The sequence below is a fragment of the Triticum aestivum genome, chromosome 7D (assembly GCF_018294505.1).
Source record: "Triticum aestivum cultivar Chinese Spring chromosome 7D, IWGSC CS RefSeq v2.1, whole genome shotgun sequence".
Taxonomy (NCBI): Eukaryota; Viridiplantae; Streptophyta; class Magnoliopsida; order Poales; family Poaceae; genus Triticum; species Triticum aestivum.
The window spans coordinates 528,023,268-528,035,337 of NC_057814.1; the positions used below are offsets into that span (position 1 = coordinate 528,023,268).

A 12,070-nucleotide genomic window follows, 5' to 3' on the forward strand; every position below is an offset into this window, starting at 1 on the left:
AGAGGGGTATTAAATAGCATAATAGATCTGAACATATAATATTCCACCAAATAAACCATATAGTAATCAACTACAAGATGTAATCAATACTACTAGTCACCCACAAGCACCAATCTATAGTTCCGGTACAAAGATTGAACACAAGAGATGAACTAGGGTCTGAGAGGAGATGGTGTTGTTGAAGATGTTGATGGACATCGCCCTCCCCAAGATGGAAGAGTTGTTGGTGATGATGATGACGATGATTTCCCCCTACGGGAGGGAAGTTCCCCCGGCGGAATCGCTCCACCGGAGGGCAAAAGTGCTCCTGCCCAAGTTCCGCCTCGAGACGGCGGCGCTTCGTCCCGAAAGTCCTCTCCTTATTTTTTCTAGGTCAAAATGACTTATATACTAGAAGAGGGGCACCGGAGGTGGGCCGAGGAGAGCATAACCCACCAGGGAGCGCCTGGGCTCCCTGGCGCACCAGGTGGGTTGTGCCCACCTGGTGGGGCCCCTTTGGTACTTATTTGCTCCAATAATTCTTATATATTCCATAAAAATTCTCCGTGAAGTTTCAGCTCATTTGGAGTTTTGCAGAATAGGTAGCCTGACGTAGCTTTTTCTGGTCCAGATTTCCAGCTGCCGGTATTCTCCCTCTTTGTGTGAACCTTGCATATTATGAGAGAATATGCATTAGAATTACTCCAAAAAGCATTATTATACATAAAAACAATATAAATAACAGTAGTAAAACATGATGCAAAATGGATGTATCAATGAGAAAACCCAATTAGCAAAATCATTCTTCACAAGCTTAGGACGAGGACCAAGGTTGTTAATATGAGGTGTGGGGATCGGTCCTCCATAGACCGGGGGAGGGGGAACCGAGGCATGAGTTCCCATACCATTCTTATCATGAGGGGAGGAGGTATAAGTACCTTTAGCTGATTCCTTGCCGGAATTGGCCTCTCGGGTGACCGAGTTCTTACCGGAATTTGCAACGGATCGGTAGAAGATTTCAACCCTTCAAGTAGTTCTTTAAGCATGGACTTGACCTCGACCGTCATAGACGCCTTAAGTGAATCCATAGCTTCATTTAAATCATCTCGGGTGACCGAGTTCAACTCCACGGCCTCGGGTACTTCATCAACCCTATCCTCGTCGTCAACCATACTCTTCGGGTGGTGAAACCCTTAATAAAGAGACGAGGCTCTAATAAATTTAAAGGATCGATATGGTTGACTAGAGGGGGGTGAATAGGCAAGTACCAATTTTTAGCTTTTCTTAACAAATTAGATTTAGCAACAAAAAGGTTTTCTAGATATGCAACTAGGTGAACAACCTATATGATGCTAGCAACAACAACAACGCAAGCAAGCAAGAGATACAACACAAGTAAAGCTTGCACAAAGTAAAGGTAATAAATAACCACAAGTGGAGATGGTGGAGACGAGGATCTATTACCGAAGTTCCTTCCCTTTGAGGGGAAGTACGTCTCCGTTGGACCGGTGTGGAGGCACAATGCTCCCCAAGAAGCCACTAGGGCCACCGTATTCTCCTCGTGCCCTCGTACAATGCAAGATGCCATGATTCCACTAGTGACGCCCTTGAAGGCGGCAACCGAACCTTTACAAACAAAGTTGGGGCAATCTCCACAACCAAATTGGAGGCTCCCAACACCACCACGAAGCTTCACCGTAATAGGATGTGGCTTCGAGGTGACCTCAACCGTCTAGGGTGCTCAAACACCCAAGAGTAACAAGATCCACAAGGGATTAGTGGGGGGAATCAAATTTCTCTTGGTGGAAGTGTAGATCTAGGCCTTCTTAACCAATCCTTAGGAAATCAACAAGTTTGATTGGCTAGGGAGAGAGATCGGGCAAGAATGAGCTTTTGAGCAACAATGGAGCTTGGGGGAGGAAGAGGTGAGTCCACTTGGAGAAGAAGACTCACTTATATAGTGGGGAAAAGATTCCAACCGTTATGCCCCTTCAGCCCGTGCACAAGCGGTAGTACCGCTCTGGCGAGCGGTACTTCCGCTGGCATGGATTTTCCAGCAATGGTGTTCAACTGAACAAGTCAGGGAGGCGGTAGTGCCGCTGGAGCGATACTACCGCTCCCACCAGCGGTACTACTGCGAAGTGTTGAGCAACCAGCAGAAACAACGGTAGTAGAAAAGGACAGTGTGGTAGTGCCGCCCAGAGCGGTACTACCGCTGGCTACTGTCTCTCTACTTCCGCTCGAAGGACAAAGCAGTCTAGAGGACTAAAAAAAGCGGTACTCCCAGCGGTAGTTCCGCCGGGGCGGTACTATTGCTCCGGAGCGATACTTCCGCTTAATTGTTAGATGCCCAATAAATCTGCGGTAGTGGGGTGCTAGTCAGAGCCGCAGTACCGCTGGAGCGGTACTACCACGCCGATATCGCCCTACTACCGCCCATTTACAGAGCACTAAAAATAGGCGGAGGTACCGTTGGAGCGGTACTACCATGGTGCAGAGCGATACTACCGCTTATGTGCCTCAAGAAAGCCCATGCACAAGGAAGGACACGCTCCAGTGCCAGGAAGGAAAGAGGATGCAAAAAGACTGTGTACGTGTCGATTCCACCCAAACCTTTCTGAAGCGGACCCCCTCTTAATAGTGCGGTGATCATACGACTCAAATCCACCGAAAATGAAACGTAAGAAAACAACCGTCTTCGCAATATCTCCGAGGGGCACGAATCGTCTTGTGCCATATGATAGATTCTCTGAAATGCTCAATGCACACCATTAGCCCGCAAAAGCATATATCAATCACCAAAACCACTAAGGGAGAAATATGCTCTAACACCGCTGCAGATCCTAGTGGTCCCACCTGCAGCGACAGAAGCTCCTTCCTCTCCCAAATTTTAGTCCCACGTCGTCGCGCGAAGCGGATGCCTAAATAGCCGCACCGAAGGATGGCGGCAAGCTTCTCTATTGTTGTGTAGGTCTATCAATTCTCTTTGTGGGAATGAGATAACTTGACACTAGACTGCATTTTATCAACTGATGATTGTTCATCGAGTGACAAGTTTGACTCGGTCATATACGTTGATACCCCTACTACAATGACAGTAGATTTTTATTATTTTTATCGACACATTGTGATTCATAGAAAGTAGTACTGACGTGAATGTTTCTCTTGTCCATTTCTATTGACACATTGTGATTCATAAAAAGCACTACTGACATGAATGTTTCCTTGTGAAGGAGATAGACCGTGACTATGAATCTTCTACGTGATAAACATAGAAGATTCATAGTGACAGTCTATCTTCTTAACAAAGGATGCAATGATGGCATAGGCTTATCGCTTCTGGACAACCTGGTTATTTAAGCCGGTCGACCAGCTCGTCACACGGCGAGGTAGGACTAATACGGCTGTGAAAATCTTAAGTATGAGCAATTTTCGGTGTGTTTTAACAGTCCCGCTGGCCCGAGATGGACGGGATGATCGTCGTGCATGGCTCTGCATGTAATATAGGGTATGTGATTGCAAATAGTAAAATTCGAGGTCCGGAGGGTCATTTTTTTTTGGACATTTGAGGGCAAATTTGCAACATGCAGTTGTAGATGCTCTTAGTACATGTGGTGATATAGCAGACAGACGAATCGGTCGATTATCCCATCATTAACTCGTCGGTCCTGGTCCAGTTCACTTGACATCATTGTATCGTGGCAAAGCCATCAATGCAATGCACTGCAATGGATCATGTCGACGGGCCATGGGAATGATGCTACTGCTACGAGAGGTTGATCATGGCCCAATCGTAGCATGCACAGTACGTGGACATGGAGCTCGCTCGATCCTTGGTGCCGGTGCGTGGCCCCGCTTGCCTCTTGCCATGGCCCAACCTCCCCGGCAAGGTCCAACTGTAAACGAGCATGAACACTCACATCACACGAGTACGGCGTCGCTGCTGCACCACACGGAGAAAGCGTATTTTTACGTGCCGCCTGAGAATAGACGATGCTTTGCTTGTTTCTTGCTTTCTCTGCCTCCATCCTCTTTTCTTCTTTGCGACGAGCCCGTTCGTCCTCTTGTGTTTTCCGAGGGAACGAGCTTTTCCTCTTTGCTAGTGATAATGATCTCGTCGTCGTGCGCATCTTCTGCAGGGTAGTATATACACCACGAGAGACCCTTGGCGCGCCTTTTCCTTGACTTGATCGGGCAACATGGGACCGGCCAAAAGGAAGGGTCGTGACGGTGGATGTTACTTTTTTTTTTGTTATTACGAGCTCCTTCCACACGCACATGCATGTGTCCCGTGTTTCTTGCTTCGCGCACTTTCCCTTCCATTTATGCTAAACAGACTAAGGAGGAGTGACACGCGCAGCTGCTCCCCCGGTCTAGCACGTTTTTGGCGGAGGAGGGGCAGCCCAATAATTCGTTACAGCGGAGCTTGTCTGCGTCCGTGTCGGCCTAAAACTCCGCGAAATGAAAGCAACATGCGCTTCCAAAGCTGCACTGGATGGAGCGTTCACGGATGGAGCATGCAAGGATGCCGTCCTCGCAGCAGTAGCAGACTAGCAGTAGCTAGGCGGCGAGTAATGGCGGAGGAGGAGCGGTGGTACTGGTTGGTGAGAAGTGAGGACGAGGCCGGACACGCGTGGACGTGGCGTCGCATCGCTCCTGCCGACCTTTCTCGGCCTTGCACGGCACCAGCACAGGGCAACCGCAGAAAGGTGGTACTAATCTGAAAACATGGCCTTGCATGATCACGTTTCTTAAGACATGGCAACAGACGGAAGAGCAACTTGCGAAAACTCATGCTAGGAAGTAGGAAGTTTATGTTTGTTATCCAGTTGCTGCTGGATTGTCATCCAGTTACACAAGCGCATTGAGTTTCGAAACAGGTACTACTATCCAACATCCGTTGAATGTGAACACCTTCACGCATCTTTTGATTTCACAGCGTGTTAAGTGTTGGTTTACTTCTCACTCTTTTTCTTTTTTGTTCGGCTAGAATCAGTTCCGGTTTACTTTGGTTCCTCCGCATATCACTTCATGAATAAGGCATGTAATAAACACATGATGTACTACATGCAGCAGAGACTGGTCAACTGTTTGCTTTCTATAGTTTCTACCTCTAGTTGCCTTCTGTAAACGGGGGCAAGCAAAAGTAAGTGGTGCCAAGCACCGCATCGAATCGATCTGCCTTCATCTACATTATTGTACACTCTCCAGCTTGCTTCTCCGTATCATCACTGAGCTGAAACATAGCAGAATCGATATGCGGTCAGAAACAGAAACGGCAGACGAGATTTCTTGGAGACAAGGGAGGATCAAAAACAATCAATATATACCTCAGGAGGAGGAGACTTTGATGCCACCTCAACTACATAGAAAGAAACCACTAAAGGGCATTGACAGGATCATGCCTCCACAATTGCAAAATTCCGCGACTTCTTAGAATACATGGCTAACATGCCTCTGTGGCGGCTCATCCAGCGGTATCTGAAAAGGAGTTTCGTGTAAATAAATACCGCAAACTTGATAACATAAAAAACTAGCTCAGCAGTAACATTTATGCTACACAGTTTTCATATAGAACGAGGAAGCATTCAGTATATCTCCTAGCAGAAGTTTCACTGTTTTTCCAGACTCCCACCAGGAATGTCTAATTATCCAGACACAGAAAAATTTATATGCGCTCCCTATAGTTGGTATACAATTAAGATAAAGCAAAGCAGGAGAAGAACCTACTTTAATGTAAGTAAACAGATAAGACATCAAGGCATAAATTCCTAATAACTAAAATATTATGCCTTCAAAAAGAAGCAGCAAAATCGTGTGTGTGTCACCAATTTAGATGCTGGAGATAACTTGGAGATGAGCTATGCACGCATGCCACAGCTTGTGAATCAGTTAAGAAGTAACGTGATCTTGCCATAATGGTGAAGAGAAATTTACAGAAACAACTAGAAATCTGCCACCAGGAAAGACAATTGTTTGTGGCCAAACATTCTTAAGAAATAAAACCATAGATGTATATGAGGAAAGTAGCCACACCTGTCCAATTTCCCATTTTTCCTTCAGCCAAATGCTATCATCCTGTTTTTCATTTCTACTGTCTCTGTTCAATAAAAACATAGGGCAAGGGTAAGCACAAGTAGTGAAACTTCACTCTGTTACAGATAGATACTTTATAAATTCATAAGTCAAAATCAACAAAGTAACAAAATATATTATAATATGGTTAAACAGCCAGGTTTAATTGATTTTTTATGTTCTCCTAAAACTGTGTCTTACCAAGGAGCATATAATTTTATAGTAAAGAAAGTAGTACAAATATTAATTGAAACTTGTACAAATAATATTTCTACTAAGAATATTAAAGGAAGTAATACACTGAAAACCTTCACCACATAATCTAAGAATCTGTGTTCAATTATTTCTCATTAATGGGTTATGGTTCTTGCCCAGAGTACATATATAAATTAGAATAATGAAGGAACTTACTCAACAGGTGCCTGGTCCATGGCACTTGTACGTGGTGTCATCCCATTAAGTAACTCCACTGACTGCTTATCAATGTCTCTGTGATGGCCAGACGAAGTAGAGTTCTGAAAATTGCTGTTGCTGGACATGCTCGAGCCTTGGTAACTCCCAAATGATTGCTTTGATGTATGGCTCCCAACTGCATATGCAACTTTTGAAAATGTTAAAAAGGCACCCAAGCACAATAATTTCTGCAGATCTCCTAAAGAAGGGATATAAGCAAATGTTTATAACCATAAGAGGGTGAAAATAACAGGATCTATTTCAAAGAAGATTGTTGAATACTTAATATGCAAGGCAAAGAATGAACTTTTGAACAGGTGCGATGTATTTGTGCTAATGCATATCTCTGTCCAGTGGTCATAATTTCACTTGATGAATGCCAAATGCACCACCTTCTTTCATGCAACAGTAGAACTTCCTGCTATGGAATAACAATTATGACAATATTGTGAAATTTAATAGTTTGCATCATTGTTCAAAAGAATTTCGTCATACACCAGGACAGCGAATATGTACATTCAGATTCCATTCCTGGTTCCTCATGGTGCACATACACAAGACGGAAACAGCCTCGTGGAACTTGCCAAAAATGATTGTATAACATTCATTTATCAATATGTGCCAAATTATTTAACGGTCAGAAATCAGAAAAAGCATCTGGAGACAGGATAGACTCAAACAGTTAAAAGTAATCTGATTTCAGACCGTTAGTTAATTTTATTGTTCATCTGGGGCAACATATCGTATGGAATCGTTTTTGATGGCGTAGTCATGCAGATATGCAACCAATTTAGGTTTGAGCTCAATGTTGACATGAAAGAATATCCAAAGAGTAACATAAAACAAAATTTGACATTGTACATCAAAAGGGGAAATGCAAATATTCTCTTTGCATTTTCATTCAACAGGCCTTTCATCTTGATCATTTCGCTGTACCCATTTGCATGTGGTGAACAGATAAAAACATTCATGACAGTTAACACAATTTGAGGAGAAAAAAGAAGTAAAATTTCTAGGCCCAGTGCATATTAGACCATAATTTCAATTGCTCTATTCAGTAATTCTTGTACATAGTTCAATCATGAAGCTAGTTTGAACTTAGACCCAAAAACTAGAACTACAGTTTCAAAGATCAACAAGACATATACCTGGAACTCCAAATCTCATTCCAGTACTGCCAAAAGTAGGGGCACCAAACGATGGAGTAGACTGTGTAGGCTGACCGAAAATGGTATTCATTGGAACTCCTGGTGTGGCAGTTCTGCATAAGATACATTAGTTCGGATTATAAACACAAGAACACAATAAACATGATCACTCATATTGATGCAAAGAAAAATGATCAGTCATATTCATAACAATTTATGGTAACCGAGTATTCTTGAAAACGCCGACTACTAACAGAGTAACCGAATCAACAGTTTATTCAAGACCATAATCAGAGTATTACCTTGGCCCAGATCCAAAATTTGTTGCTGCTCCAAGTTGATTGAAACTACTAAACACAGGTGGTCCATTAGTTTGAGAACTCCCAAAGGTTGAGTTATTTTTCACTTCTGGGAAGGAGCCTGCAGTAGGAAAGCTTGGTGTTGCACGTGCCTTGTTCAGCAAATTAGTGAACTCCGTCAACTTTGCATTTTGTAGATTTCTTTCTCCTTCAACCTGAAGAAAGAAAAATTAAGGAATGATAGTTTGTTCTTAAGAAATTTCGGAAACAATTAACCAACTTTACAGTGACCAGTCTACAAAGGTCGATCTTTTTTTTTTTGTTAAACCCACACTTAGAAGTCTCTATGTTGGAGCATTTTCACGGGCATAGACCATGTCCACAAGGAAAGTTTCCACATATCTCTATGACTCTACCAACGATGATAAAGCAGGAATGCAGGAACACAAGGTACATATAGTAACCACTTGCTAATGTAACAAAAAATTCCATAAAAAATTTGTGTTACAACTTACATAGCATTGCGCTAGTACATATGAGATCAAAACAATGTAGTCGCAGTAATGTTTGACTAAATACTTCAAGTGCCAAAAAATACCATGAAAAAGAAAGGGTGGTACTGCCAGTAAGCTTACTATTGACTGCATAGGCTTCCCTTGTTTGCCCTCTTCGTATGCTTTAGCTCTCAGCTCCTCATAGCTAATATCCCCCGTAATGTCACAAGGACCACTGTGTGCCAACAAAACCAAATATTATGCGCATAAACATCTACATAGCCTAGGGCAGCTGTTGAAGCAGCATTCAGCATAAGGTGCGATTTACCTTCTGAGATGAGCATAACAAGTAAGCTTCCACAGGGGAGCCTCATTCTTGAAGTCATCAGATATCTGTTGCCTGCAGGACTCGGGGTCTGTACAGGATCTGGGAGAAGAACTTGCGATGTTAGTGACTCGCCCATAACCAAGTCAAGCAAGATCAAAAGTATTATAGCATCATGGCATTGAGACTCACGTGTGGGCCGCCTGCGGTGCTGGCTGCGCCTCCGCTTGCTTCGTCGGCGGCGCCGAGGGATCCCTCACCCACTTATTTTGAAAAGGCTGACACAACAATTCACCAGTCACACACAGCTATCCATATGAATGATATAATTGTGCAATTGATGAAATATCATACAGAGGAAGAACTCTTCCCATTAAGGTGGAGGCAGACGAACCTTGGCCGGGCCAGGCTCGTTCCGCTGCTGGGCGGCGCCGCCTTGCACGCCGAACCCAAATTGATTGGGCTTCTGCTGCTGCTGCTGCTGCTGCTGCTGAAACTGCTGGGACTGCACACCGAACGGCTGCTGCTGCGGCTGCTGCCTGCTCCCGGCGCCGAACCCGAAGGGGTTGGGCTTCGCCTGCTGCTGCTGCTGTTGGTTGGAGTTGGCGTGCACGAACCTGCACTGCGCCCCGTACTTGCAGCTGCACGCAGCATCCAGAACCGGCATTACATACAAATCCACGGCGTGCGCGCGCGGCGGGGCCAGGGCAAGGGCAACCAATCGGAATCCGTGGCCGCGGTGGAATCAGAGCGGGGACGGATGGGGGTACCTGCCGCGCTGGTAGTTCCTGCAGAGCTCCGGCCGCCGGTTCATCGCCGGCGAAGGGGGGGGATCCGGAAACAGCGCTTGGCTGGGGCGAGTCGCACCTAGGGTTTAGGGTAGGGGGCTCGCCGTTGCTACGAAAGACCCCCTTCCCCGCCGCCAGAAACGGCCTACTTCACTCCGCTGACGGATCAGCGTAGCGCTGACGCGACGCGGCGGGGCTTTCCTTGGCTGGCACTGGCAGTCGGTGAGAAGGCGCGGCGGCCGCGGAGTCCGGTCGGCGCAAGGGCGGCGCTGAGCCAACAGGGTGGTAATCGCTGGGCCGCAGGGCCAGGCGGCCAATCTCTTGTGGCGTGGGCCGTGGGCGATGGTGGGCTGAAGGACCGAGCGGCAAAAGGCTGAACAATTTTCCTCGTGTCAATATATCTATGCCGAGCCCAAGTCGACTTTGAAGGAAATTTTGTACGAGTTCGGGTAAAGATTGATGTAACCAAGCCTCTCAAGAACCGAAAATCTGTTTCTGAGCTCGGGCTCAGCTGATCCCGATATCTATGCCGATAGTTCGCGTCAAGATCCGTGTGTCGTGGAATTGTCACGGCAGATGTCCTCGGGTTGGGACTTAGTCGTGGAGCCATCGCAATTGGGAAGCTTGAAGGGGTTAAACGGGACAAGGAACACGAGGGTTTATACTGGTTCGGCCCCTTACGGTGAAGGTAAAAGCCTACGTCCAGTTCGAGGTGTTATTGATTAGGGTTACGATTGCCAGGGAGCTAAACAGCTATGCCCGGCTCTCGATCCAATTGTTGTCGCCCTTAAACCGCTGCCGGGTCGTCCCTTTATATAGGGAGGCTGACGCCCAGCAGCCCTTAGAGTCCCGGCCGGCTCATAAGAGTGTCCGGCTCGGACTCTAAACAATACTTGCCTTACACTACAAGTCTACTATAACAATGATTGTAACTACGGGCTTTAAGCTATATCCGGGTCTCCGCCCATCTCTGGCCCATTATCCTGAAACTTAGCTCCGGGCTTCTGGTAATGATCCTTGGAGTAACCCGGCCCTCCTGGCGGGTGACCCCCAGGTCTATATCCTCAACATTAGGCCCCAGATTGACTTGAGCCGGCTCGTGTCAATCTTCAGCTCTGCAGACAGAAAAATTCTCCGGCTTACCATTCATGTGAAAGTCATAACCCGGAGTGACGTCATCCTCTGGACTCCGGATAATCCGCCGTGACGTCATCCTCCATTAAGTCCGTTTTTTACTCCGCCAGATCCGCAACGGATCTTTGCTTTTACTGTCTTTGCGAAAATCGAGGCGCCGTGAGGGGGAGATAACCACGCCGTGGCCTCCTTGAATCCCGCGCCCACTTATGACTCGGCCTTATAAATAGGCCGGCCCGGCACTCTCTTCTCACACTCTCCTTCTTCTTCCTCGCGCTGTCGTTCCTCTGCCCGAGCTTCTGCCGCCGCCGCCGCCGTCGCGCCCCTGATCTTCACCGACCCGGCCGCTGCATCACCCTGACCCGGACCAGATAGCGGCGGCGACCTTCGCTCTTCCTCAACTCCGGTGAGTCTTCCCTGCCTTGCTAGAACAAATCTGTGGTAGGGTTCATCTTGTGTTCTTCGCGTTCTTCACCATTGCCGCAAGTTTCGGTAACCCCTGTAGCCACTGCCCCCGTTGATCTTAACTCTTCATAGACCCTTTGCAGTAACTGTTCGAGGTCCATTCTATCTGCAAAAAATCCTCTTTTCACTGCTTAAAAACCATGTTCCACCTTAAGAACTTCTCTTGTTTCTGTTTCTTTAGGTCTAGAAAATTTTCATCTTGCCCGACCATTTTGATCCGAAAAAGTTACTGTAATGTATGAAATCTGTTCTACCACACTTAGTAAAAACTGCAACCCTTGAATCTTGGCGACTTATATTTCCGACTTAAAGAAAACACGCGCCGTAGAACTTTTCCGGTTTAAAGAGAACCATGCTCTGTAGTATCTTCCGACTTAACCGTAGTAAGCCGCAGATGACCAACTCATCCTGAATGCTCCGACGGCTTAAATAACCCACCATGTCAATACATACCATTAGTCCCCTTTATAAGCCGTCATTGTAACTTGAATGATAAACTCCGGCTTATAATTAACCCGGACACTTTCCTCTTTATCATAGATCACCAACCGTCACCATGCCTCCCAAAGCTCCCATCACTTGCAACTGGATGAGATCCAACATCACTGATGAGACCCTGGCCAACTTTGTTAAGTCCGGATATCTGCCCAGGAAGGAAGTGATGTCCTACCGTGCCCCTGACCCGTCCGAAGAGAGACCTCAGCCGAGGGACGGGGAGGTAGTGATTTTTGCAGACCATATGAGCCGGGGCTTCGCACTGCCTGGCTCAAAATTCTTCCGGGACGTGCTCAACTTTTTTGACCTTCGGCCTCAGGATATAGGACCCAATTCCGTATCCAACATCTGCAACTTCCAAGTTTTTTGTGAAGTATATCTTGGAGAAGAGCCGAGTCTGCTGCTCTTCAGAGAG

At 46.3% G+C, this 12,070-nt stretch overlaps 1 protein-coding gene across 2 annotated transcripts; it reads right to left on the reverse strand.

The window, feature by feature from the left end:
- Nucleotides 1-5,007: 5,007 nt before the first annotated feature.
- On the reverse strand, nt 5,008-9,865 carry LOC123167589 (zinc finger CCCH domain-containing protein 46). 2 transcript variants are annotated; one of them, XM_044585420.1, is made up of 11 exons: nt 9,544-9,865; nt 9,168-9,414; nt 8,966-9,051; nt 8,777-8,875; nt 8,590-8,683; nt 7,958-8,169; nt 7,656-7,768; nt 6,466-6,655; nt 6,016-6,079; nt 5,310-5,460; nt 5,008-5,215 (listed from the first exon to the last, which is right to left on the reverse strand). In XM_044585420.1, exons 1-10 carry the CDS (start codon nt 9,585-9,587, stop codon nt 5,413-5,415), a joined length of 1,197 nt encoding a protein of 398 aa, XP_044441355.1. In that variant the 5' UTR covers nt 9,588-9,865; the 3' UTR covers nt 5,008-5,215; nt 5,310-5,412. The 2 variants fall into 2 exon arrangements, with proteins under 2 accessions (XP_044441355.1, XP_044441356.1); XM_044585421.1 differs by having other exon boundaries at nt 6,466-6,643; nt 9,544-9,859.
- Nucleotides 9,866-12,070: the final 2,205 nt, after the last annotated feature.